The sequence below is a fragment of the Rhynchophorus ferrugineus genome, unplaced genomic scaffold (genome assembly GCF_030347505.1).
Source record: "Rhynchophorus ferrugineus isolate W39M unplaced genomic scaffold, kcgeb_rfMv2 rfM4, whole genome shotgun sequence".
NCBI lineage: Eukaryota > Metazoa > Arthropoda > Insecta > Coleoptera > Curculionidae > Rhynchophorus > Rhynchophorus ferrugineus.
This window is the reverse complement of record NW_027472583.1, coordinates 37,320,156-37,344,126: the sequence shown is the minus strand read 5'-3', so window position 1 is coordinate 37,344,126 and position 23,971 is coordinate 37,320,156. Positions and strand designations below refer to the sequence as shown.

At 33.4% G+C, this 23,971-nt stretch overlaps 1 protein-coding gene across 2 annotated transcripts; it reads left to right on the top strand.

Moving 5' to 3' along the window:
- The first annotated feature begins 167 nt into the window (after positions 1-167).
- Vps13 (vacuolar protein sorting 13C) lies at positions 168-23,224 on the top strand. Of its 2 annotated transcripts, XM_076401866.1 has the most exons (51): positions 168-597; positions 654-740; positions 865-994; positions 1,044-1,202; positions 1,255-1,384; positions 1,440-1,578; positions 1,642-1,839; positions 1,893-2,080; positions 9,195-9,396; positions 9,453-9,585; positions 9,647-9,760; positions 9,816-9,962; positions 10,016-10,129; positions 10,185-10,413; positions 10,470-10,702; positions 10,758-10,896; positions 10,960-11,101; positions 11,159-11,397; positions 11,453-11,636; positions 11,705-11,864; positions 11,931-12,063; positions 12,170-12,319; positions 12,380-12,625; positions 12,686-12,967; positions 13,024-13,218; positions 13,322-13,506; positions 13,563-13,807; positions 13,863-14,125; positions 14,183-14,313; positions 14,367-14,880; positions 14,936-15,108; positions 15,191-15,339; positions 15,390-15,601; positions 15,658-15,963; positions 16,017-16,220; positions 16,281-16,496; positions 16,682-16,729; positions 19,590-19,793; positions 19,843-20,002; positions 20,056-20,180; positions 20,233-20,381; positions 20,432-20,590; positions 20,651-21,052; positions 21,109-21,275; positions 21,340-21,515; positions 21,574-21,818; positions 21,873-22,114; positions 22,171-22,364; positions 22,438-22,607; positions 22,690-22,942; positions 23,000-23,224. In XM_076401866.1, exons 1-51 carry the CDS (start codon positions 498-500, stop codon positions 23,192-23,194), a joined length of 9,660 nt encoding a protein of 3,219 aa, XP_076257981.1. In that variant the 5' UTR covers positions 168-497; the 3' UTR covers positions 23,195-23,224. The 2 variants fall into 2 exon arrangements, with proteins under 2 accessions (XP_076257981.1, XP_076257982.1); XM_076401867.1 differs by lacking the exon at positions 16,682-16,729.
- Positions 23,225-23,971: the final 747 nt, after the last annotated feature.

The following is a 23,971-nucleotide window of genomic DNA, read 5'->3' as shown; positions in this document are numbered from 1 at the left end:
ATCGATATAGTTTAAGATAATACAATAAGTTAAAAATAAACCAAACTTTTTATATGAGCGGTTTTGAATATATAAATAAAGATGTTCAGGATTTTTAATTAATATTCCGTTATGGCTAAGTTATTTATAATTTAATTAATGTCTTCACGCATGATCAGTTGACCTACTTTTGTTTGTCATTGGTGGACTTAGTGTCAAAACATGTAATGCGAATATGTAAATCTGTTTAAATATTTCACGGATATCAACTGTTTTATATTTTTCTTATCTATAAAATTGTTGACAAACCAACCGTAGTGCCCGAACGCAACTGTTGGTGCAAAGTAGTGGATAACCTTCCAGGTTGATGTCATCGTCTCGAAATAGCCCATTATACTATAGAAAATTGGTTACACATATTTTATTAGTTGTTATTTAATAAAAAGTGACCTAATATGTCGGGATAGAACGGACACGATTTTTTTATATCTTCAGGTGTGCGCGATTAAATTTTTAAAATGGTATTTGAAAGTGTTGTTTCTCAAATATTAAATAAAGCTCTAGGTAGTTTTGTTGAAAATTTAGATGGAAACCAGTTAAATATTGGAATATGGGGAGGTAACAAATAGTAAACATTGTCTCTAAAATACAGGAAAAGTTCAATTTGCTTTTAGGTGATGTTAATTTAAAAGATTTGGTCTTAAAATCATCAGCTTTAAATTCATTAGATTTACCAATTCAAGCAGTATATGGAAAAATAGGTGAGTTTTTTAATTAAATTACTTATGGGTGTGACAAATAGTAAAATCAATTAGGGCTTTTTACTGTGTTATAATTTAAATAAACTCAAGATTATCTAACAATGATCTTAAATTTATTTTTAAGGAAATTTGATTCTTAAAGTGCCATGGAAATCAATATATACCCAACCCACTGTTGTTATAGTGGAAGATATTTATTTATTAGCACAACCTAATGCCCAAGTAAAATATGATGCAGAAAAAGAAGAAAAAAGGTATCCATTATTCGCTTTAAAAATTCAGGATATGCAAGTATTTTTTTAGTATAATTGAGTCCAAGAAAAAAGAGATTGAGAAAATTGAAAATGCAAAGAAGGCTGAAAAAGAAAAAGATCAAACACCAGCGGATCCTGGTTTTGTACAAAAAGCTATCCAACAAGCTATTAAGAATATACAGATCGAAATAAAAAATATTCACATTAGGTTAACAAATATATATTGTCATTAATATCTAACTAACTTTAGAATATTTTAGATATGAGGACAAAATTACTAACCCAAAAAAACCTTTTGCTTTTGGTATAACTCTTTCACAATTATTAGTTGAAAGTACTGATTCTAACTGGCAAAAGGCAATAGTTGAGGAAGTAGCCAAAATTTACAAGGTATGTCATGTTATATCAATAAATATATACAAAATTTGTTAATAAATTATTCTAGATTGTACAATTAGAAGGGTTGGCTGTATATTGGAATTGCAATGCGAGTACATACAGTAATTTATTACCAAAAGATATGGTCAATCGCATGAAAACTGAAATTGCATGTAAAAGCTACAAACCTGAAGGTTATAATTACAGTATGTTTTGCTATATAAATTATAGTCAGATAATGTCCATAATGGTGTTACATATTTTTATAGTTTTGGGACCAATAACAGCAAGTGCCCGTTTAAGAATGAATCAAAAACCCATGGAAGATAGCAAACCTTATTCTATTCCCATCTATCATCTCAATTTGGACATGGGAACTTTGTTCATTGGGATTAGCAAGTCTCAATATAGAGATATAATTGCATTAGCTGACTCTATGGATAGAATGTCTAAAGGAGTTCCATATAGTAATGTATTAGTTATTTAAATAAGTGCAGAATGATTTATAGAGAAATTGTAGGAAAGTATAGACCAGATGTGAGTTCATATAAAGGACATTATGTAGAGTGGTGGCGTTTTGCTTTTCAATGTATATTGGAAGGTGAAGTGAAAAGAAAAAGACAGAATTGGGACTGGAATCACATGATGGCTCACTTAAATATGGGGAAAGAATATAGAGAATTATACAGGAAACATCTTAAAAATACTGTGAGTACATGATTTTTAGTAACTGTTTTAATCCTATTAATTTTTTAAAAAGGTTTTTCAAACTTATCAGTACTTTGATTTGAATCTCAATAAACTGGTTGTCTAACACATTTTTCATAAAAGTGAAAAATACGTGATATTTGTTTGAACATCTTCATACTAAGCGGCCAACCTTTTCCCGCATCCGGGTAAGGGGGTCCTCGTCGAGTTAACGATACAAGTTATCCGGTGACATTACTTTCTCTTCAAAGGCTTCCCCTTTTATAGTAAAAGTCGCAAAGCGGTTTTTTTTCAGTTTGACGTAAAATGTCGATGTCTATCTTCACTTCACCAATTGGCACATCTTTTTTCTTCTGACTCCACAAAAAATACTTTGAGTGGAAAACTATTTTTGCTCATTACTCTAGAACAATTGAACTGCACTATGTTATTTAGTTAAGAGTTGCCTAGGGTTAAAGATAGGAAGGTAGGCCTTCCCCACCACTTGCCGTATCCTTTCTAGTGTTTCTGATAAAAGTTATTCTCAAAACTTTTGAGACAAATCCTGTTAAATCAGGATGTATTTATGGTGATATTTTATTATATTTAATACTAGCGACCCGCCCCGGCTTCGCACGGGTGCAATGCTGATACTAAATTAAATACACTACAGAAAAAATATGAACGTTGTATATAAAAACATAGCGGCCCGCTCCGACTTTGCACGGGCATAAAATATATATGCCTATGTCACTCAATGAAAACATGATTAAAATCGATCCAGTATTTTTGGTTCATTCATTACTGCCCTTGGCCTGCACGCATTAAATTTGGAGTAAAACAATTCCTCTTCCCCTATACTTACTATGAAGATTTCCTGCTATCTTTGGAATATCTAAATTCATACAATTTTTATTACATTACACATTTTTAAACGCAAATTTTAAATTTGTAATATCTCCGAAAATATTTGTTTAATTTACATGCTGTAAGGAACCATATTGATCTATATTAATTGCACACTGTATTTAAGGTACTTAATTCGATAAGGATTAATGCCGTATTGCTTAAAATAGCTTCGTAAATAAGCCATTTTCTCACGTAAAAAGTAAACAATAAAAATGGTTAATGTGGGTTATCCCTAAAAGATAAACATATACCATCGCGGACTTTTTTGTAGACCTTTTTATGGTGTACAATACTGTAGTACATTAATTTGATCTAACTCGTAGGGTTAGGCAGCGTTTTTGCTAATTGCTAAATAAGCCTAAAAAAATAGGTTAATTTACGACATCACGTTAGAAACCTCTAAAATTAGCAATGTTGCCTTAGTATATTATGCATGTATTATACATATAAACCTTCCTCTTGAATCACTCTATCTATTGAAAAAAACCGCATCAAAATCCGTTGCGTAGTTTTAAAGATTTAAGCGCACATAGGGATATAGGGACAGAAAAGGCGACTTTGTTTTATACTATGTAGTGATTACATATGTTGGTTTTTTCAGGGTGAATTTATTGTTAAAAATAATTGTACTGCAACCTCTTTATTTGATTGCTGGATTATTTGAAAATATCCCTTAAATAAATAAAGTCAAGATTAATTTAAGTGATGATCTAATAATTCCATCACATTTCAGAAATGATGTAATTATATAGTTCATTTTGTTTAAAAATATACGGTTTAACCTTTTTATATACCATGTTATATTATAATTTTTACCTTTATTTAACAGTAAACAAAAAATATTAATTAAAGTGCCAATTATTCATTTAGGTCTAAAATATTTTTATTGCTTATTTAATAATTGATTACTTACTTTAATGTTGTGATGTTTCTAGTGTACTATTGGATTATTTTCACTTTTAACTTACTCAGAATTATCGTATGGCCAAATGTACTTGGGAAATGCCATAAACCTTTACACCTAGCATTAATTTTTACGGAAGTTTCTAAAATAATGAGTCATCTGCTCTTTAAGTAGGACAATTCGTTGATACATGTTTATTAATAAACTTTTGGTTAAATGTACAGATTTCAATATAATAGACTTGTCAATCATTTGGTCATTTTGTAAAAATGTCATTAATGTCGTTATGACGAAGGAGCTTAATTTATTTATAATTGTAACAAGTTTGCTGTAATGTAATCATTGTTCTATTGTATTATTTGATCAATCATTCTGTTCAGCTCCAGTTACAGTCTGATATCCCCGCCCATAGTAAAACACATTTTTTGGCAAAATTAGTTTTTTTTATTCAACATAAATCCCTTCAAGGGTGATACACTGATTATAGCGATCCTCCAACTTTTCGATACCATTTTTGTAGTACGATTTGTCCTTTGCTTCAAAATAGGCCTCAGTTTCAGCTATCACCTTTTCATTCGATGAAAATTTCTTCCCAGCGAGCATTCTTTTGAGATCTGAGAACAGGAAATAGTCGCTGGGGGCCAGATCTGGAGAATACGGTGGATGAGGAAGAAATTCGAAGCTTAATTCATGGATTTTGGACACGGTACATTGTCATAGTGAAGCAGCACTTTCTTTTTCACCCATTTTACGCAGAGCTTTCTCATACCCAAATATCTGTGAATGATATGATGTACATGTTCAGTTGATATCTTTAGATTGTTTGCTATTTCATTCAATTTCATTTTACTGTTATTCAAAATGATTTTGTGGATTGTTTTAATGTTTTCGTCGGTAACAATCTCTTTTGGACGTCCACTGCGTTCACCGTCTTCGGTGCTCATTTCACCACGTCTAAACTTAGCGTACCAATCCTTGATGATTGATTTTCCTGGGACAGTGTCCGGAAGCTCGGCATCAAGTCAAGTTTTTGCTTCAACAGTATTTTTCCCTTCAAATAGCAATATTTTATCAACACGCGAAATTCCTTTTTATCCATTTTTTTTTCACAATAACTAAAAGTTGCTTCACTCAAAATGCTATAATTCCCAAATTAATGATCCGACAGCTGTCAAATTTATACACGCAACTTTTAAGGGCTAGGGCTAACTAAAAACATATGGATTTAATTATAGTAGCGCCATCTATGTGGCAGGCCGGATTGATCTGTTAGATGTCATTGAAATAGTTTAGATATGATAGATAAACGAGTCCATGACAGCGTCCTGTGTCGAAATATACTTTTTGGGTACAAGACACAATAAAGTTTTCCAAGAAAGACAGTATAAATTACCGATCAGAAAAATAGGACATTAACAGTATCTGATGCTAGAACGGTCGCAGCCGATTGTCAACAACTTTAATGAGAAATATTCTGCTACAACAGTATATTGATTGAGAAATACCCAAATTACCAACGGCGTTAAAATATTACTTCGGTCCTAGCCTGCATAGAGTCAAGACATGTTTTCCCTCCCCGATAACGATTCTCTACACTCACACCTTTCCACACTCGCAAGGAAAGTGCAAAACATAAAAAATAGAATTTAATCTCTTTAGAACACAAATAAAAGGAGTACCACTAACCACGTATAGTTTAAAGCTCTGTTAAATAATGAAATACATTATAAAAAAAAATAACTATCTCATTCAGAGGTAGCAAATTATCCGTTCAATAAACTCGAATTCCATACGTATTAACTAAAAAATTATAAGTGGTCAAATTAAAAAAAATAAAATTAAAATGGATATGGAAAAATAAATTGGATAAAATTATTATAAGTCGTCATTGGAGGATTACCATCAACATAAAATCCGGTTGGTATTAAAAGCGAAGTAGAAGCTTACGGACATAAAGTCAAGTCTGTGGTGAGAAAGACAACAAATTTAAATGATGAAAGGCTTATTACTCTTTACTGTTAAAAGCTGTTTTACCTAGATGGGGTAAAAGATGAAAAAAAACAATCATTTATGACATAAACATTTAGTAAACCCTAAGATAAAAGTCGAACTCTCGAAAAAATATAATAGCATCCTCCAAAGCGGAAATTACCAATAACTTGGGCTACTAAACATTTATGCATTCGGGGACCTAGATGTGTGAAGTGTGCTGACAAACATCACAATAACTAATTCGTTCCTAATAATTATAACATGGAAAACAAATGGGCTAAATCAACTGGTTCGGCATCTCATATGGGGGGCTGGTTTTTCAAAAAACTAAAATATCAGGTTATTATACCTACTGGACACTACATCTCAGCGAACGTGTTTGAAGCAGAACAGCTTTAATCAAAAGCCAAATAGAACATTTCCAACAAGACGACACTAAAAAATAAAAAATACGAGCTACGATACTTACGAACGGCACTGACACATTGGCGCTATATATTTTCAAAATTAGGACCATAGTTTATTATTATTTATTACATTTACTGATCCACCGACTATACGAGGGTCACTATTTACATTTCGGGAATTGCCAACTGTTGTCATGTGAGTCCATGCGACGGTTCCATCGTAAATTTTGACATTTTTGACGATATACGCACTCGGAACATTTTGACCAATGGACGCTATTTGTTTCGTCTCGGCAAAAAAATGAAACTGAATCGTGAACATTTTCGTGCGATGATTTTTTACGATTTTCGACATGGATTATCACAACAAGAGTCCATCAATCAACTTAATTTGACTTTTGGCGATGAAGCTCCATCAAAAACCACCGTGTATCGCTGGTTTAGTGAATTCAATCGTGGTCGTAGTTCGCTGTTCGACGAGTTTCGTGAAGGTTGTCCAAAATCGGCTGTTGTACCGGAAAACATCGATGCTGTGTGCGAAATAATTAAAGGAAGATCGTCATGTCACCTATTGTGAGATTGAGTCCTCCCTGATCATTAGTTCCACCACTATATATGCGATTTTACATAAACACTTAACTGTGCGAAAGTTATGTTCGCGTTGGATACCACACAATTTGACAATCGCTCAAAAAAAAGGCTCGTGTCGATTGGTGCAAAGAAATGCTTAAGAAATTCAATCGCGGTGCTTCGAAAGACGTTTATAAAATCGCGACAGGTGACGAATCATGGATATATTTGTTTGAGCTCTAAAGTAAGCAGTAGTCGACTGTATGGGTGTTCCAAGATAAATCAAATTCAACAAAATTTGTTCGCGCACGAAGTACTTCAAAGAAAATGGTCGCCTGTTTCTTCGGGAAAACTAGTCATATTGCAACAGTGCTTCTAGAAGATCGTATAGCAGTAAATTCTGATTGGGAGTACCACCATTTGTTTGTCAAAAGTCTTCGGCGAAATAAGGAAAATAAACAGGAGATGCCGGATTGTTCGTCATCATGACAATGTGAGCTGTCACATATCGGCTCAAACAAGAAACTATTTGAGCACTCAAAACATCGAATTAATGGGTCATCCACCGTACAGCCCTGATTTGGCACCCAATTAGTTCTTTTTGTTCCCATCCGTGAAGAATAAACTGCGTGGTCAATGGTTTTCATCGCCCGAAGAAGCTATTGAAGCGTTCAAAAATCATACCTTATTCGGAATGGAATAAATGCTTTAAAAATTGGTTTAAGCGTATGCAAAAATGTATCGATCATCGTGGCGAGTACCTTGAAAAACAATAAAAATATATTCGCAGCTTAACTACTTGTTTTTTTTCCTATTCCCGAAATGTAAATAGTGACCCTCGTAATAAAGTGCCAGCCCTACTGTATTGTTACATTACTAAAGAGATCTCATCAAACCAAAATCGAAGGCTTGTGCGAATTAACATCGGACAACACTCCAGTGTTATGAACAACTTTACTAACCTAGACAAGTTCAGACTAGAAATGCAGAAACAAATCAGTTTAAATGTAAGACTCCAAGGTATAGACAATCTTGAAATATATTTGATCTGAAATATAATTGAACAGATTCGTTCAGCTGCAAATGAAGCTACCAAGCTAGCCTACATTAGGAGGGAAATCAGAATATGAGTCAAATTATGCCCTCGAAATTAGAGAATTGATAGACGATAGGCTAGATGATTATGACACAGAAGATAAAAATAATGAAAACATTGAGAATATAAGAATTGTTTCGAAAATCGTAAATTAAGCTCTGAAGCAGACAAAAATTATTCGCTATGGAAAGCAACTAGAAGATTTAAATAACCAATTATTAGAGTGCTGCCTATTAAAACTGATCGAAATGAATGAAATGAAAATAGATACAAATCGTATTTATTAGCCTGATGTAGCTGTAAATCTGATTTCACCAATGGAAATTGCCACAGAAATTGACAACGATCTCAATCCTAAAAAGCTCTTGGAATTAATGATATTTCAACTGGGTTATTGAAATAGCTACCACGAAAAGCAATCATCATGTTGACATACATATGGAATACCTGTTTGGGACTGAAGCATGTTTGGGGATGTTTTAAGGTGTTTTAAGGAGACAATCATGCTTAAAAAAAACTGAAAAACCGGCAGAACAAGTTGGTTATTTTTGCTGTTACCTGTGATATCAAAATACCTAGAAACTGTTATTAAAATGTATTAAACCATTTTTAAAGTACCAGATTTCGTGTTTCGATCCACTCCTCAACAACTGATAAAGTGCACAGAGTAACAGCTGTTCTTGAAAAGCCATTTCAGGATTAAAAACTGCCCTGCAATATTCCTGGACGTCTCACACGCCTTTAAAAGTGAGCAAATAGTTATCAACTCAACAAACCGCAGAACTATTATCAACTGTTGCAGTCGTATCTTTTTGAAAGAAAATTTACATTTTCAACATTTAGGCCTATTTCGGTTGGAGTTCGCTAAGGTTTAATTTGGGAAATACATACATGTATTTATTCCGTGCTCGTCTTGCTTGTGTGGAAATGGATGTAGAACAGAACAGTAGTAATAATTAATTTGTAAATGAAGGTCGTACTAAGCATATCTAATGTAAGATATAATTGACAAAAAAAGTAAAAGATTTTAACAAAACATGGTTTTAAAAACATAAATTACTTTTTCACGATCCTTATATTATTAACTTTCATTTCATTTTTATTATGTGGATTTCGTATACAAAACAAAATTAACTAAATCATTGGATCAAAATCAAAAGTTAGAAGATCTATTATAGTTCAGCATAAAGAAATCTAACACTTTGTTGTTGCTTTATTTAATACTATAATGTTTGATATATTTTGTCATGTTTTCAGTGTACTGCTACGGATAAAAGCAGAATAACCGATTGTGAAAAAAATCTTGATTTGACTAGCATTGTAATCATTAGACAAAGAATCGAAATGGAAACTGAAAGATTAGAGGAGATCGAAAAATCCCAAAAGAAAGGTTGGCTTTCTGGTTGGTGGACCTCATCAACAACTTCACTCAGCCAACAAGACCAAAAGTCAAACCTTTGTGAGTTCAACCATTGATCTAAAGAGCCTTCTTAACTAATTATTATTTTACTTTAGTGAAACAGTTTGAAAATGAAATGACGCCAGATGAAAAAGCTAAGCTTTATAAAGCAATTGGCTATCAAGAAAATGCGGAGGTGGCTACATTTCCAGAAGAATTTGTAGATAAATCTTTGAGTTTCTTGTTAAGGTAGTTTTCTTTTCGTTATGATAGTCTTATAGTCATATATTTTATTTAACTTTTTCTCCAGATCATTAGAAATTGAATTGAGAGACGATAACAATGACGTTAAAACCGTCCTTCTCTCTAAGTTACAAGGCGTCAAGGTGAAGCTGGAGACTAGAGCAGCGGCAGGCGCTTTAAAGTATGCTTTTGGTGATTTTAGCTGCAACGTGCTTATTTACCTGGAATTATTTTAGAGCTCATGTTGCTATCGATCATTTGAAAACCGAGGGTCTAAGACAAGACGACTTTCTACCAATATTAGTTTCACCAGAAGAGAGAGATATAAAGGGTATAAAGAGTTTATTAGATGTAACATTTGAAACTAATCCCCTCGATAAACGGTATGTAATGAAAAACGTTTGCTTGCAATATTTATGAGAGTTTGTATTTGTAGTTGCGACCAAAGGATTCACGTTATTGCTAAACCATTAAAGATAGTATATGACGCCCATACCATTAATAAAATAGTAGACGTGTTTAAAATACCGCCTGATTCTTCCCTTGACCAGTAAGCAATAAGCTTCATCACTGTTAGAAGTGTTTGTAAGTAGTATTTTAATTAGGATTTCAGCTGCTGCATCTCATAAGCTGACAAATGTGAAACAAATGACATCGACAGGGTTACAATATGCTATAGAACAGCACACACGCTTGGATTTGGATATCGTATTGCACGCACCTTTAATCATTATTCCTTATGGAGGCAGATATGAAGAAGTGCAAAATACTCTTGTGGTCGATCTTGGTACTGTTAAAGTCTATTCATCTGGCCATAGATCCTCAGTTATGGAAGTAAATATTTGAATATTATTATGTTTACATTTTTCCATTATTTTTTCATGTATTAGGTCCGAAAGTTATACAATGAAGGTCTAGGACAAGAAGAGATTTTCGAGAAGATGAAAATTCACAGTTATGATCGTTTCAAACTGGAGCTAACTGATTTACAGATAATGGTGGCGCAAAGTGAGGAAAACTGGAGACTTTGTGTCGAGGAATCTCATGTTAGCGATATGCATTTACTAAGACCTCTCAGTTTGAGTGTTGAATACTCAAAGTGTCTGATCTTGGACGATCCAAGGTATAGAAAAATTACCTCTTAGAAGTGTTTCAAATCAAATACAATATATTTTTAGATTACCTCATACGAAAATATCATGCGAATTGCCTTCAATAGACGTTTCTACATCAGACGCGAGATTGCTGCTTTTGGTTAGTCTAATAACCAGCATACCATTTCCAGAAGGTGATTCTCCACCTCCAGGACAATTAGCGGCAAGTTTTATAAAATACGTCAATATATATTAAGAATTATATCTAATTAATTTTTTTATAAAGAAATCAAAGCTCAGCTCTTCAACAACAAGTCTCATTAGGCAAATACAAGACGTCAATAAGCCTCCTTCTAAGACATCAAGCAAAACAGAGGCATTGGGTACTACTCAGTTTGAATTAATGGACGTGTCTATTTGTTTATCAGGTGTGATTGTTAAAATGTTTTCAATAATCTTTTATTATATTATGTATTCATTTACAGAAATTCGATTTACTTTATATCAGCAGGAAACTTTGCAATCTCCCCAGAGTGAATTGGCGACTTTCAAGATTTCTTCTTTGAAAGCGTTCCTCCTGCAAAGAACTTTTGATTTGAAATTGAATCTCCTATTGGGTGGCGTAAGCCTTACACAAAATAGAAATAATAAATTGATAAGCATCATTAGCACACCAACTGTAGAAAATACAGAGCAATGTCTGTTCAAAGTTCAATTTTGCCAAGTAATAATATCCACTTTTATAAATTTCACTTGAAAATGTTCATGTCTTTTTGTAGGTGGATATAAAGTCTCCTGATTTTAAAACGATCTATCAATGTTGCGAGACCTCTCTAACAATCGATTTTAGCATTCTTAATATAGATTTGCACCAGGAAGCTTTGCTTATGCTGATGGACTTTGCACAAAGCTTACAGAATTCAATTACAGATCTAACCGCTACTGCCACATATGCTCCCCCAGGCAAGTTGATTGTCTCTGTTTTTTGATTTGTTGATAAACTGATCTCATTTTTATTTTATTACTTCCAGTGAGACAACTCAGCACTATTAGTGCAATAAGTGACATAGAAAAGGAAGTTAAACCGCTATTGAATAAACCAAGGAAAAAGCGGGATCTAGTTGTTGAGAGTATAAAATTCAAAATAATAGCTAAAATTGAAGAAGTAATGGTTAAATTTTCAACTGATAAGTAAGCTTGATTAATTTAAAATTTCTTAACCAACTTATATCACATGTTAAATAATTTCTATTACAGGATTGATATTGCCTCGATAGCAGTAAGGGAACTGAATGCTGATGTTATTATGAAGAGTACTTATACACAGGTAGTTGCCAGACTTCATGAACTGGCAGTTTTAGATCTGAATCCTGCTACTAAACACAACGTAGTAAGTTTGTAGATGTCACCACCTTTAATATTTTTTTTCCAACATTTTAAATCAATATAAGATATATCCAGATTTAATTAATAAGTTAATAATGTTATTTTATTAGATACTGAATACTGAAGATGAAGATGCTCTCATGGCCCAAGTAGTTCTTAATAATTTAGAGGAGGACTCTCACAAACCCGATATAGATGTTCAGGTTAAAATGGGCGGCACCAAAATTGTGTTCGTTAATTGGTTTGTCAACAATTTTTTGGTGAATATTTTTAACTGTGTAAAAAATATTTCCATAACTGACACGTTATGTTTTTTGTAGGGTTTCTTAAACCAGTTCCAAGCCGCACAGAAAGCGATCATAGACGCATCGGAAGCGGCTGCACAAAAAGCCAAAGAAAACGCCAAGGATATGTATCAAAAGGCAACGAAAATCTTACTGCAAATTAATCTCAGGGCTCCCAGAATTCTAGTTCCTGTCAGTAGTCAAAGTACCGACGCTTTGTTGCTTGATCTTGGTGTTATATCAATTAACAACAGATTCATTTTATTGGAAGTTAAAAATGAAGTAATACTCTCAGTTATTAAAAATTATTACTATTCTACTTCCATTCGTATTATTTCTTAGGAAGGTTACTCCGCTGTGGTAGACGAAATGAAAATAGCCCTAACAAATCTTATTCAGTCGAAAGTCAAATTAGATGCCAGTGAATCTATTTTAGAGGAAAACAATATTTTGGAACCTATTAATTTGGAACTTAAAATTATGCGAAATTTATCTGCTTCTTGGTATAATGCCATTCCTGATGTTGATATAAGTGGAAAGATTAAAGCTATCAGTTTACATGTATCTCAAGCTGATTATAATATGATTATGTCAGTTCTAAGTGAAAATCTGCAAGAGGGAAAAGTAAGCTGTATATAAATATATTTATTTTATGGCGTTATTTAAATTGAGCACATTAGGTTGAGGCTGCTCCAGCAGATACAAAAATCACTTCTTTATCCTCCGTTACTACTAAGGCAACATTAGAATCAGGTGCAATTGTTTGTACAAGGGACGAAATTACAGATGCTAAATCAAAAGCTCATATATTCTTGCAGTTTAATTTCACAATGGATCAGTTAATTTTGAATTTATATAGTGGCGGATTTACAAACGTAAGTAGTTCTGAACTAATAACTGGTTATTAAAAAAAAAAAAATATATATATATATATATATATATATATATATATATATATATATTGTTTAAATGTATTAGAATGTAAAATCAACACCGACTAAAAAGGCAGATAACCATCTTGGGAGATTTTCTTTAGAGGGTTTTTCTGTAAAAGGAAAAATAATGTCAGATACCTCTATGGTTGCTTCAGTATTACTTGTTAATTGTTTGCTGGATGATATGAGAAAAGGAAGGGAGGATAAATTGAATAGGTTGATCGAAAGGTATTTTATTTTCTAATATGAGGACTGTTGTTTGTCTATTCAAATAATTTTCCTAGATCAATAAACGATGACAACGTATCTGTGTATTCCGTTGATTCAAGTGCTGTTCCATCTCGAAGTATGATTGATGTAACTTATCAACAAACGGGAAATGATATGTTTGCCGATGTGCGCATTTACAGTTTTACCCTAATACTTTCAGTTGAATATTTGATGAAATTAGCAGAATTTTTCGCCACTTCCGAAGATAAAAAATCTACAGCTTCTAAACCACCGATTGATGTTAAAACCACAGCTTCTGGTAAGTTAATACCTTAACATGTGTTATTAAATTATTTATATGTAAATATTCACAGCTAAAAAATCAGCTTCCAAAGCTACGGTGCAATCGACAGAACAAAAAGCTGCAAGTCAAATAACGCTAAATCTAAAAATCGAAAAACCCGATATTATTTTAGTAGAACACATGGACAACATAGACACTAATGCTATGATCTTAAGCAGCGAAATTCTTGTAAAATTCCGCATGAATGGAGCCCATCAAGTGTTGAATGGTCTCATTAAAGATCTACAATTATACACGTGCAAATATAACCCTATGAAAAGAGCGGAAACGAGGGTATATTGTTTAGTGAAAATATATTATATAATCAGTTTAAGAGTACAACTATTTTAGGGAAATATTTTACATCCTGTTACAATTAGTTTAGCAGGAAGCACACCAGAAGGGAAAGGTCTTCATATTGAACTTATGGTTGAAGATGTGGTGCTTAGAGTTTCCCCTTCAACAATAGAACTCTTAAACAGGTATATTGTATCTTAGAGTGTTTGAGTTAGATATCAATAAATATTTATTATAGAGTTTTGGCAACAATGTCCAAAAATCCTACTGAAAGTGAAAAGAAAGAAGAAGAAATTAACTTCCTCAACATATGGGATCAGAAACAGTTCAACGACAATGATTTCTGGTTCCTGAAAAGTGATTTTGCTGTGGAAGCCACGGAAGAAGAAATGGAAAAAATTACTGAGAAAACACCACTTCAAGAACTATGTATAATTTCAATGCCGTCTCTTGTCATAACTGTAGAGGCAGGTGTTGGAAATAAAACGCTTCCAATGCTACTTTTCGAAACCTCTTTAAAAGGTAGCGCTAGAAATTGGAGCTCCCAAATGAGTGTAGAGGCTGGTCTTACAGTACAGATGGGTTATTACAATAGTAGACTGGCTTTATGGGAGCCCTTGATTGAACCTGTCGAAAGGAGAATCGGAGAAAAAGTAAATTTTGAGCCGTGGGAATTGAAATTGGAATTGTCTATGAACGAACAGGATGATGCTTTAAGTTTTGCTAGTCCTGTGTCTGAAAAGGCAGATGATGTAACTGCTTTAACTAAACATTTGAAAGATACTTTTCTAAAAGTTGTCCTTTTAGATTGAAAACGCAGCTCAGCCACCCGTCATGAGTATAGATGTGGCTTCTGAAAAAACTTTAGAGTTAACTGTGACCAAGACCTTCTTGGAGGTATTGAATAATTTAGGAAAGGCGTTTTCGTCAGCTATGAAATCTGACAAAATTGCGTCCAGCGAGATTTCTGCTCCATATAGGTTTGAATTAAACTTATTTATTATTTTATAGACGTTTGTAAAACGGACTATTTACGGTATTGAACATTTAATTTTATTACAGAGTATTAAACGAAATTGGTGAAGATATTACATTGCTTTTGGATGAGAGCTCTTTTGCAGTAGCAGAAGGAGGATCTTTAGAAGATATTAACAGATCAGCAGCAGTTCCGTTGGTGCTAAAAAAAGCACAAAGCCATGCGATTCAACTGGGTAAGACCCGTTTTAAAATTGATACTTTTCATTACTGAATTGTGTTACAGGCCAAGAATTGAACAGAAATGAACAAGAAAAGAATTATACACTACATGTAAACATAAATAGAAGCGATTGTCAACTAGTTCTTCCTGTAGTCAGAGCTGATAAAAGATATTTCATGTTAAATTATACTAAAGACAACAACAATTGGGGCATTATATCAGACGTTAAAGTGGATGAAGGCGTGACTTTAGTGACGATTCGTAGCATTCTGCAGGTTGAAATATATTTTTCTCACAATTGACATTGTTGATTATTCTTGATTTATTCTAGGTTTATAATCATTTCTCTGTGCCTATTGAAGTATATTATATGACTCAAAGAGGCAATGAATTGGAACTAATTGGCTCTGTCGAACCTAGCGGTGTTTTAAATCTGCCTTTGAAAGCTGTTTATACACCAACTAATGAATTATTCTTTGGTATTTCTGGGTATTCAGTAACAACTGCCCCATATATATGGCGAGATTTGCAAACCAACTTGAACATAGTTAAAATCTTACAGTGCCCCATATTAAAGGAATCAGCTTACACTGGCAAACATCCTTTTATTATTAAGGCTATAGGAGAGCTGGAACAAGTATTGCTCAACCACTATTTAGTGTTTTGTTTTTTTACATGATTGTATTGTAGGTATACTATGAAAACACTACCAGACATACTATGGCCAGTACTTGCTTTAATATTCACTTAAGACCAGCAGCCATATTCAAGAACTTCCTACCTTTACCTATAGTAATGTGCGTTGATGAATTAGCGGAAGAAATTGAAGTCAAAGCAGGCGATACCCTTCAACTACCTAATGTTGATCCAGGTCGAAGTGTGATTGTGATCAGAGTAAGACCTGTATTTTTATGGTTCTGGTTCAATTTTGTATTCCTTTTTTTTAATGACTAGTTACCAGAATATCTCGAAAAAGAATGGTCTTGTCGCAAAGAAACTGACGCTAATCCTGAAGAATTTACTGTTTGGACATTCCATAGTTATGACAGCCCTACCAAGATGTCTTTAGATCTGGGTATGCACACAGTTAACAAGGACGGGTCATTGATATTATCATTATATTGTCCATTCTGGATGCTGAATAAAACTGGTCTTATGATTGGTTATAGGGTAAGCTTTTATATATATTTTGTTAATGTTTCATTAATTAAGCATTAGTTAATGATATATGCCTTTATAAATCACATAGAAATTGGACGAGAATGAGAAAAATTATGTAGTAGAACTTGCATAAATAGTTTTGAACTTCAATATATTTCTGAATCATTAATCTGACCAGACTCACAATATTTCAGAAATCCCGAAAAACTGAGAAGCATGAAGCTATGGGAAGTCCCGTAAAGGTATAATCTACCTACCCATTACACGACATTGCGACGTATCTTTTTGTTATAGAATTTTTGTTAAAATTCTAAGCGTTTTTGCTTAACCCCTTATTTCACTGCATGATAGATTCTTTGCACACCTTTTCAATAGTAATTAATATTTGAGGCTGGTAGCTAATTATTATTATTATTATATATATATTATTACATCAAACAGTAGTCAAAATATTCAAATGTATCTTTGGTTTAGGTTTGTATAAGCAGAGCAAAAAGTCACTTTTTTAATTTTGAGTGAAAATTTCAGTTCTTTAATCGATTGTATATTTTTTAATTGGCAGTTGTTTCAAATTAAGGAATATTTCTGCATGAACAAATAGGATAATAGATTTTGGTAATAGCAACAATAATGGTGCTGTGGTAATGGCTGGAACTAAATTGGTTGCAACTGTTTGGGGGCTGTAAGGTTGGGTTTTATCCAGAAAAATCTTGATAACATTAGATTGGACTTTTTTACACCGAGTAAAGTCGTGAAAGGTGATATGTTAAACAATTGATATTTGTGCGCGGAGATGATATATTGTAGATAGTCTGATGCATATTTTATTCCTAAATATACAGATTTTACTGCTTGCTCTAAATTCACCTAAGTGAATGAAGGTTATTATTATTTGATTTAACTTCGGTCGATGTTGAAAGATAACAAAACTGAGGTATTAATCTAATTTTTGAGGCTATTATGTATGTAATGTAGCAAAGTGCAAGTCTCCCGTCGTGACTTCTCTAGCTATGAGCTATAACCTAGATAGTAATGACTTTAAAAGCATCGGTCGATTATTGACATAGATCTGACACTTAAAAAAAGGAGAAGCCCAACGAAGTCAAATGGCGCGATCTTAGTAGCCAATTCATCTCATCTCTGTGATATTCTTCGATTTATCAGTCTTTGCCTCTACATCATATGTTATTATTTTATTTTATTCGTAAAATGACCTGGAATCTTAAAAATTTTTAAAATAAAATCAAGTTTTGACTAAATAAACAAATGATACTACCGTTATATCTAGAATATTTATGGCTTCATTGAATAGGTATTACAGGCCTGTACAAATTTAAAATAAAAATATATAAATTGCTTTTCCCCTAATATATCAGTTATGGTGAAATCGGTGATAGAATTAATATAATTGATTAATAATTGTTTAGAATACCCTTTCATGAAGGTTCATTCTCAGGAAAATGTTTTCAATTTGTCTTCACTGGTTGAATTAATGAGTGAATTTCTTAAAAACTTCTCAATATACATAACACCATTCTTCTGTTTAACAATCTTCTTTGATCGTGATCATTTTCAATATCCTTCACCGCATATCAAATATTACATTATATATGATGTATTATTTACATGAGTTTTTGGTATTACTTACAAGATAACACATGAGTTGAAAACTTCCAGGTGTAACAAAGAAAACGCTTTTTTTTGTTCAAAATTTGATTTATTCATCAACATAATCTCCATCAAGAGCCACACAATCATTCCAGCGCCGCTCTAATACTTCAATACCATTTTTATAGATTATTAACAATTTATCTTTTGCCTCAAAATAAACCTGTGTGTCATCTGAATGGACACCAGGTGCTGTCCATTCAGATGACGATCGTATTGCTTCCGGGGTGAAGTGATTGGTCCATGTTTCATCCATTGTCACATATCGACACAAAAATTCCGATTTGTTACGTTTAAACATGGCCAAACACTGCTCACAATCATCAACACGTTTTTGTTTTTGGTCAACAATGAGCAAACGGGACAACCACTTTGAACAGAACTTTTTCATAGTCAAATACTCTTGCACTATAAAACCAACACGTTCTTTTGGTATCTTTACGATGTTAGCTAACTCACGCAATTTCACTTTTCGATAATTCAGAACGATTTTGTGTTTTTATTTTAATATGTTTTGGTGATACCATCTCTCATTTGGACGTTAAATGCGTTCTGCACCATCGATTTCTCTACGACCACGTTTGAAGTCAACAAACCAACGTTTTATTGTTGCTTCTGTTGGACCGGAGCCTTTATAAGACTCTTCAAGTCATTGTTTCGTTTGAACGATATGTTTCCCATCAAAAGTCGTAAAATTAAACACAATTATTTTTACTCCATTGTTTTGAAAATAACACTCTTAGCACAATAAGTCACAAGCTTTTAAGTAGGATATCATAAAATGTTAACAGCTTTCATTTGAAGATTAATATTAACTAAAAAATCGGTTAGTGCAATAATAATAGCGCCATCTACGTGTTAAGCCCCGGACTTTTCAGCCCACGTATTAGTATGATAATTGGTATAATCAACTGTCAGAAACCCTTAAAGCATATTAAATTGAAATTGCCATATTAAACCAAAACTTTCCGTGCTGTAAAGTGTGAATTTTTAATATTATTTACTAAATTATACGATAATCAATGTGCTCAATTGTCAGAAACTGTCATCTTTATATTAAATTAAATTGAAATTGTAGTTACGTCATTTTTTAAATTCTGCATTTATATACCCGTGATTTATAGCATAATGATTTTTGCTTTCGAATTTTCATAAAGTTGATTGTTCTTACTTGTAGTAATATTTTTAGAGACAATTATACTATATTTTTTAAATTCTTTTTTGTTAGGCTTTTTGGTCTGCTCAAATATGTAATGGTTATTTTGTGTTACTATATGTGCGGTTTACCTCCAGTTCATAATTCAATATACATTCATATTTTCCTGCTAAAAAAGCTTTAACAAATGTACCAATACAGAGCATGTTGACATATACCTATTCAGAATTAATTGGCTCAACAAAATAACAACTCTTGATGGAAATGTTTTCTTGTAGAGCTCCGACGAGAACTTGAATGTCCTTCACCATCCTGCTAATTTCAAAGGACCGATTTTGTTCTCATTCAATGCGAAAAACTTCTTCGGCAAGAAAAAAGCGTCGATACGAGTGGAGTCCGGGACTTGGTCCGATAAATTTTCTCTGGACGTTGCCGGTTCTTCTGGTGTTGTCCAATGTAAAGCCAATGATAGATTATATCAGGTATTTGTTATGATAATGGTCAGCACAAGAACTTCAGATTTTTTTTTAGATCGGCGTCCATAATCAACTGACGTATAACAATTTGACCAAACAAGTTACCTTTACTCCTTACTATATCGTAATAAACGAGGCACCTTTCATCATAGAGTGTCAGGAAAGTGACAGACCAGCCGACCCGTGGGTGAAAATTGAGCCAAAATCTTGCACAGGTATTTGTTTATATCATTTGTGGACGTGTTTTCTATATTTAATTATTTTACAGCTTTATGGCCTCAAAGCGAAATGGAAGACAAACTTTTAAGGCTCAGAATAGCAGGTACCGAAGAGATCAGCGCCCCCTTCTTATATACGGAAAGTCATACAACATTGTTAAAGCTAAATAATAAAGTGGGTCACATATATTAATAAAATTCAGATTAGGCATTACTGTTTGTTTTAGTATGGTGGTGTTAATGTTGATATACAATTAAATGAAGGTGCCGTATATATAAATATTGCACCGTACGACGTAGGTTGCGCACCAGCTTTAATTATCAACCATTGTAATGCTGATATGAATTTCTGGGAAAAACAATCCGTCCAAATAAGGTAAATTAAGTAGGTAACACTCTATTCGTCCTAATCAAACCTATTCTTAGGACTTTAAAATCAAAGAGTTGTATGCTGTATACATGGGAGAACCCTTCCGGACCTCGTACCATAGTGTGGGAGAAAGCGCACAAGGTTGAAATAGAGAACGACTTAAGAAAAGATGGGTGTGGTGGTTTTGAAATATCACCCAATCATCAAGTGTATTGGTAATTGAACTGACCATTTTCAACATAACAAGGAATATATTTGGAATTCTTCTTTTTTAGGTCTTCTTTCTTAGATGGCATGCAGAGAGTATTATTATTTACAGAGAATAGTAATTTGGCTCAAAACGCTACCAATATTCTTGAGATTATACAGCAAGAAATCACCGTATCCTTACATGGCGTCGGATTGTCATTAGTAAACAATATTACAAGACAAGAAGTAATGTATATTGGCATAGCGAGTAGTGGTATTATATGGGAGACATGCAAACCAAATAAGAAAAGATATAAGGCTTTAGGTCAAAAAGAATCGACGCACATGGAGAATGCGTATCAACGTCATTTAACACAAATGCAATCAATTTCAGATCCATGTAATTCTGCCACGGTTGTTATCGATAACAAAGTTGAGGTAGATTTTGAACTGAATCAAATGTACAAGCCACGTAGAAGGATTATTAGGTATTCATATATTAACAAGTCAATTATTAAGATTGTTACATGAGTTTCTGTGTTAGGCGCACTTTTCAAACGGGTGTATGGCTTCAGATGAAAACCAGCCCAAGCCAGACGCAGCTTCACGCGAAGATTAATAGACTGCAAATTGACAATCAAATGTATGACTGCATATTCCCTGTTGTTTTAGCTCCAGTTCCTCCCCCTAAAAGCGTTGCTGCTGATAGCGGTAGGTTTACTGCTTTAACAGCATATTTACTGCTTATGACTATTACATTTAAAACATATTTTAGGTATAAAACCTTTTGTTGAATTGAGTATAGTACAGATGTTGTTGAAAAACAGTCAAATCAAGCAGTATAAATATTTTAAAGTATTAGTGCAAGAGTTTCATGTTAAAGTCGATTTAGGGTTTGTGAACGCGATTGTCGATATGTTGAAACACGATGAGAATTCTGATGAAGAAGACGTAAGTGTATTTCGAATGAACAGTTTTTCTAGGAAATTAACCATTGTTTATTTTCTAGAAACAATTATTTGAGTTGGATATGAAACTTGTAGACCAAGCTTTATATTCTCATGCCACCAGTCAAGCTTTACAAGAGCAAAAGAGTTTCTATGACCTCCTTCATTTCTCACCCTTGAAGATTCACATTTCTTTCTCATTAGCTGACAGTTCAGGTGGCCAGAATGCGTCAGCACCAAACTTCCTCAATGTCTTACTTCAAGGTGTTGGCGTTACTCTTACTGATCTACAAGATGTTGTATTTAAGTATGGGAGGTTTGTTAGTGTTTTGAAAACATTATGATAATGTTCTATTTTTAGATTATCATTCTTTGAGCGTGATTATATCTTCCTAACACAGAGACAACTGATGAGTGAAGCCACTAGTCATTATGTTGGTCAGCTGATCAAACAACTATATGTCTTAGTGTTGGGGTTAGATGTTATTGGCAATCCCTATGGTTTGGTTGTGGGCATTAGCAAAGGTGTTGAAGATTTGTTTTATGAACCCTTCCAAGGAGCAATACAGGGACCTAGCGAATTTGCTGAGGGACTTGCTCTAGGCATGTTTTTAAAATATGTTTATAAATAAAACAGTGAATGTTAATGACTTTTATAGGTGTTAAGAGTTTGGTTGGTCACACAGTTGGTGGCGTCATGGGTGCAGCCACTAGAATAACAGGCGCTATGGGCAAAGGTATTGCCGCATTAACATTCGACGAAGACTTCCAGAGAAAACGTCGTGATCAAATTAACAAAAAACCTGCTACCGTTCAAGAAGGCATCGCCCGAAGTGGCAAAGGCTTGGTGATGGTAATTAGATTTGTTTTTTCTTTTTCTGGTTAATTATTACTGAACAAATTATTTCATATTATATATTTCATAGGGTGTAGTCGACGGAGTTACGGGAGTTTTCACAAAACCAGTTAGTGGCGCTAAAGAGCAAGGAGTCGAAGGATTTTTCAAAGGATTGGGGAAAGGTGCTGTAGGTCTAGTTGCACGTCCAGCCGCAGGATTGGTTGATTTTGCCAGCGGTTCTTTGGACGCGGTAAAAAGGTTAGTGTTTTAAAACATGGATTATTTGTCCAATCCTCAGTCATCTCACTAATAATATAATTTAAAAAAATATTTAATTCAGGTGTACAGAAGTAAGCGAAGATACATTACGGCTCAGACCACCTAGATTTATACCGGCTGATGGCCTCGTAAGATCATACAACACTAGTGAAGCCGAAGGTCACAAACTATTGATGGAACTCAATAAAGGAAAATACGCCAAAACTGATATATATGTTTATCATAGAGTCATAGTCGAAAAGAAGGAAATATTATTACTAACGGACAAACGACTAGCTTATATAGAACATAATGATTTGTTTGGTGGATGGCAGGTGAGGCAATCTTCAACCAGCATTTTTCATTACTTTATCCTAATCACTCAATTTCAGATTGACTGGTCTTATACATGGCAAGAGATCCCTCATCAAACCAAGGTGGTGCCTAAAGGCGTATGCATCACGACATCTGACGGAAAGAAGAAGAAACTATTTGGGTCCAGTGATTCAACTAAAATCATTCTAATCGGCGATCCCCAAGTACGCGAGGATCTCTGTTCCAGAATCGAGAGCTTGCGTAGTGCCTAAAGATATTGGAATTAAAAACTTTATTTGATACCTCTTGATGCATTTGCTTTTCAGTGCCTAAAATTTACCATTTTACAGGAGTGTTGAATAAAATTTTATGTTATACAAGAAAGATATAATCGTTATGAAAAATTATATATATATACACATATATATTAAAGTTTTAGGGTGCACTATATTACATTTCTTCCAGTTTATTAGGATTGTTACTGTTTTCTTACTAATTTTTATTCTCGTTGTGTCCTGTTATTTTATATTTACATATAAAATATTATATATGTTTTTGAGATCTTCCATAATTTTTATGTAATTTATATGCTTGGGCGGTTTAAGAAACGAACTTTTTTCATTCTATAATTTGCTAGTCATTCTATCCACAAATAAAATGTTTTTATATATTTCTCCATTTTTCTACAACTCGTCTTTTTTAATGTCACATTTGGTACTTATTTATAATAAATAAATAGCTTATGTATGTGTGTAATTAATATTAAAATGCTTAGAAAACACCAGTATACAGGGCCTTTCAATCACAACGAGTCTAAAGTAGACTCTCCAATATTTAATCGCCAAGTTTCATACGTCCAGCACCTAGACGCCAAAAAAAACTGCAGATCAGGCAAGAATATCGCCATTGTCCTTGCAAGTGCACAGAATAATTCGAGATAATTCCTCAGTTTACCAACGGCTCGGCTTTTTACATACTTAACCTTGGGAATTTTTACGTCGAAACATGGGTCTTCTTATACAGATTCATTCAGCAGCTCAATCTTAATG

Bases quoted from the DNA above. Each gene is read 5' to 3' on its own strand.
- Vps13 (XM_076401866.1), top strand. From the start codon at position 498: ATGGTATTTGAAAGTGTTGTTTCTCAAATATTAAATAAAGCTCTAGGT. The intron at 1,385-1,439 runs GTATGTCATGTT...AAATTATTCTAG, and splicing joins AAGTAGCCAAAATTTACAAG to ATTGTACAATTAGAAGGGTT. The intron at 14,314-14,366 runs GTATATTGTATC...TATTTATTATAG, and splicing joins ACAATAGAACTCTTAAACAG to AGTTTTGGCAACAATGTCCA.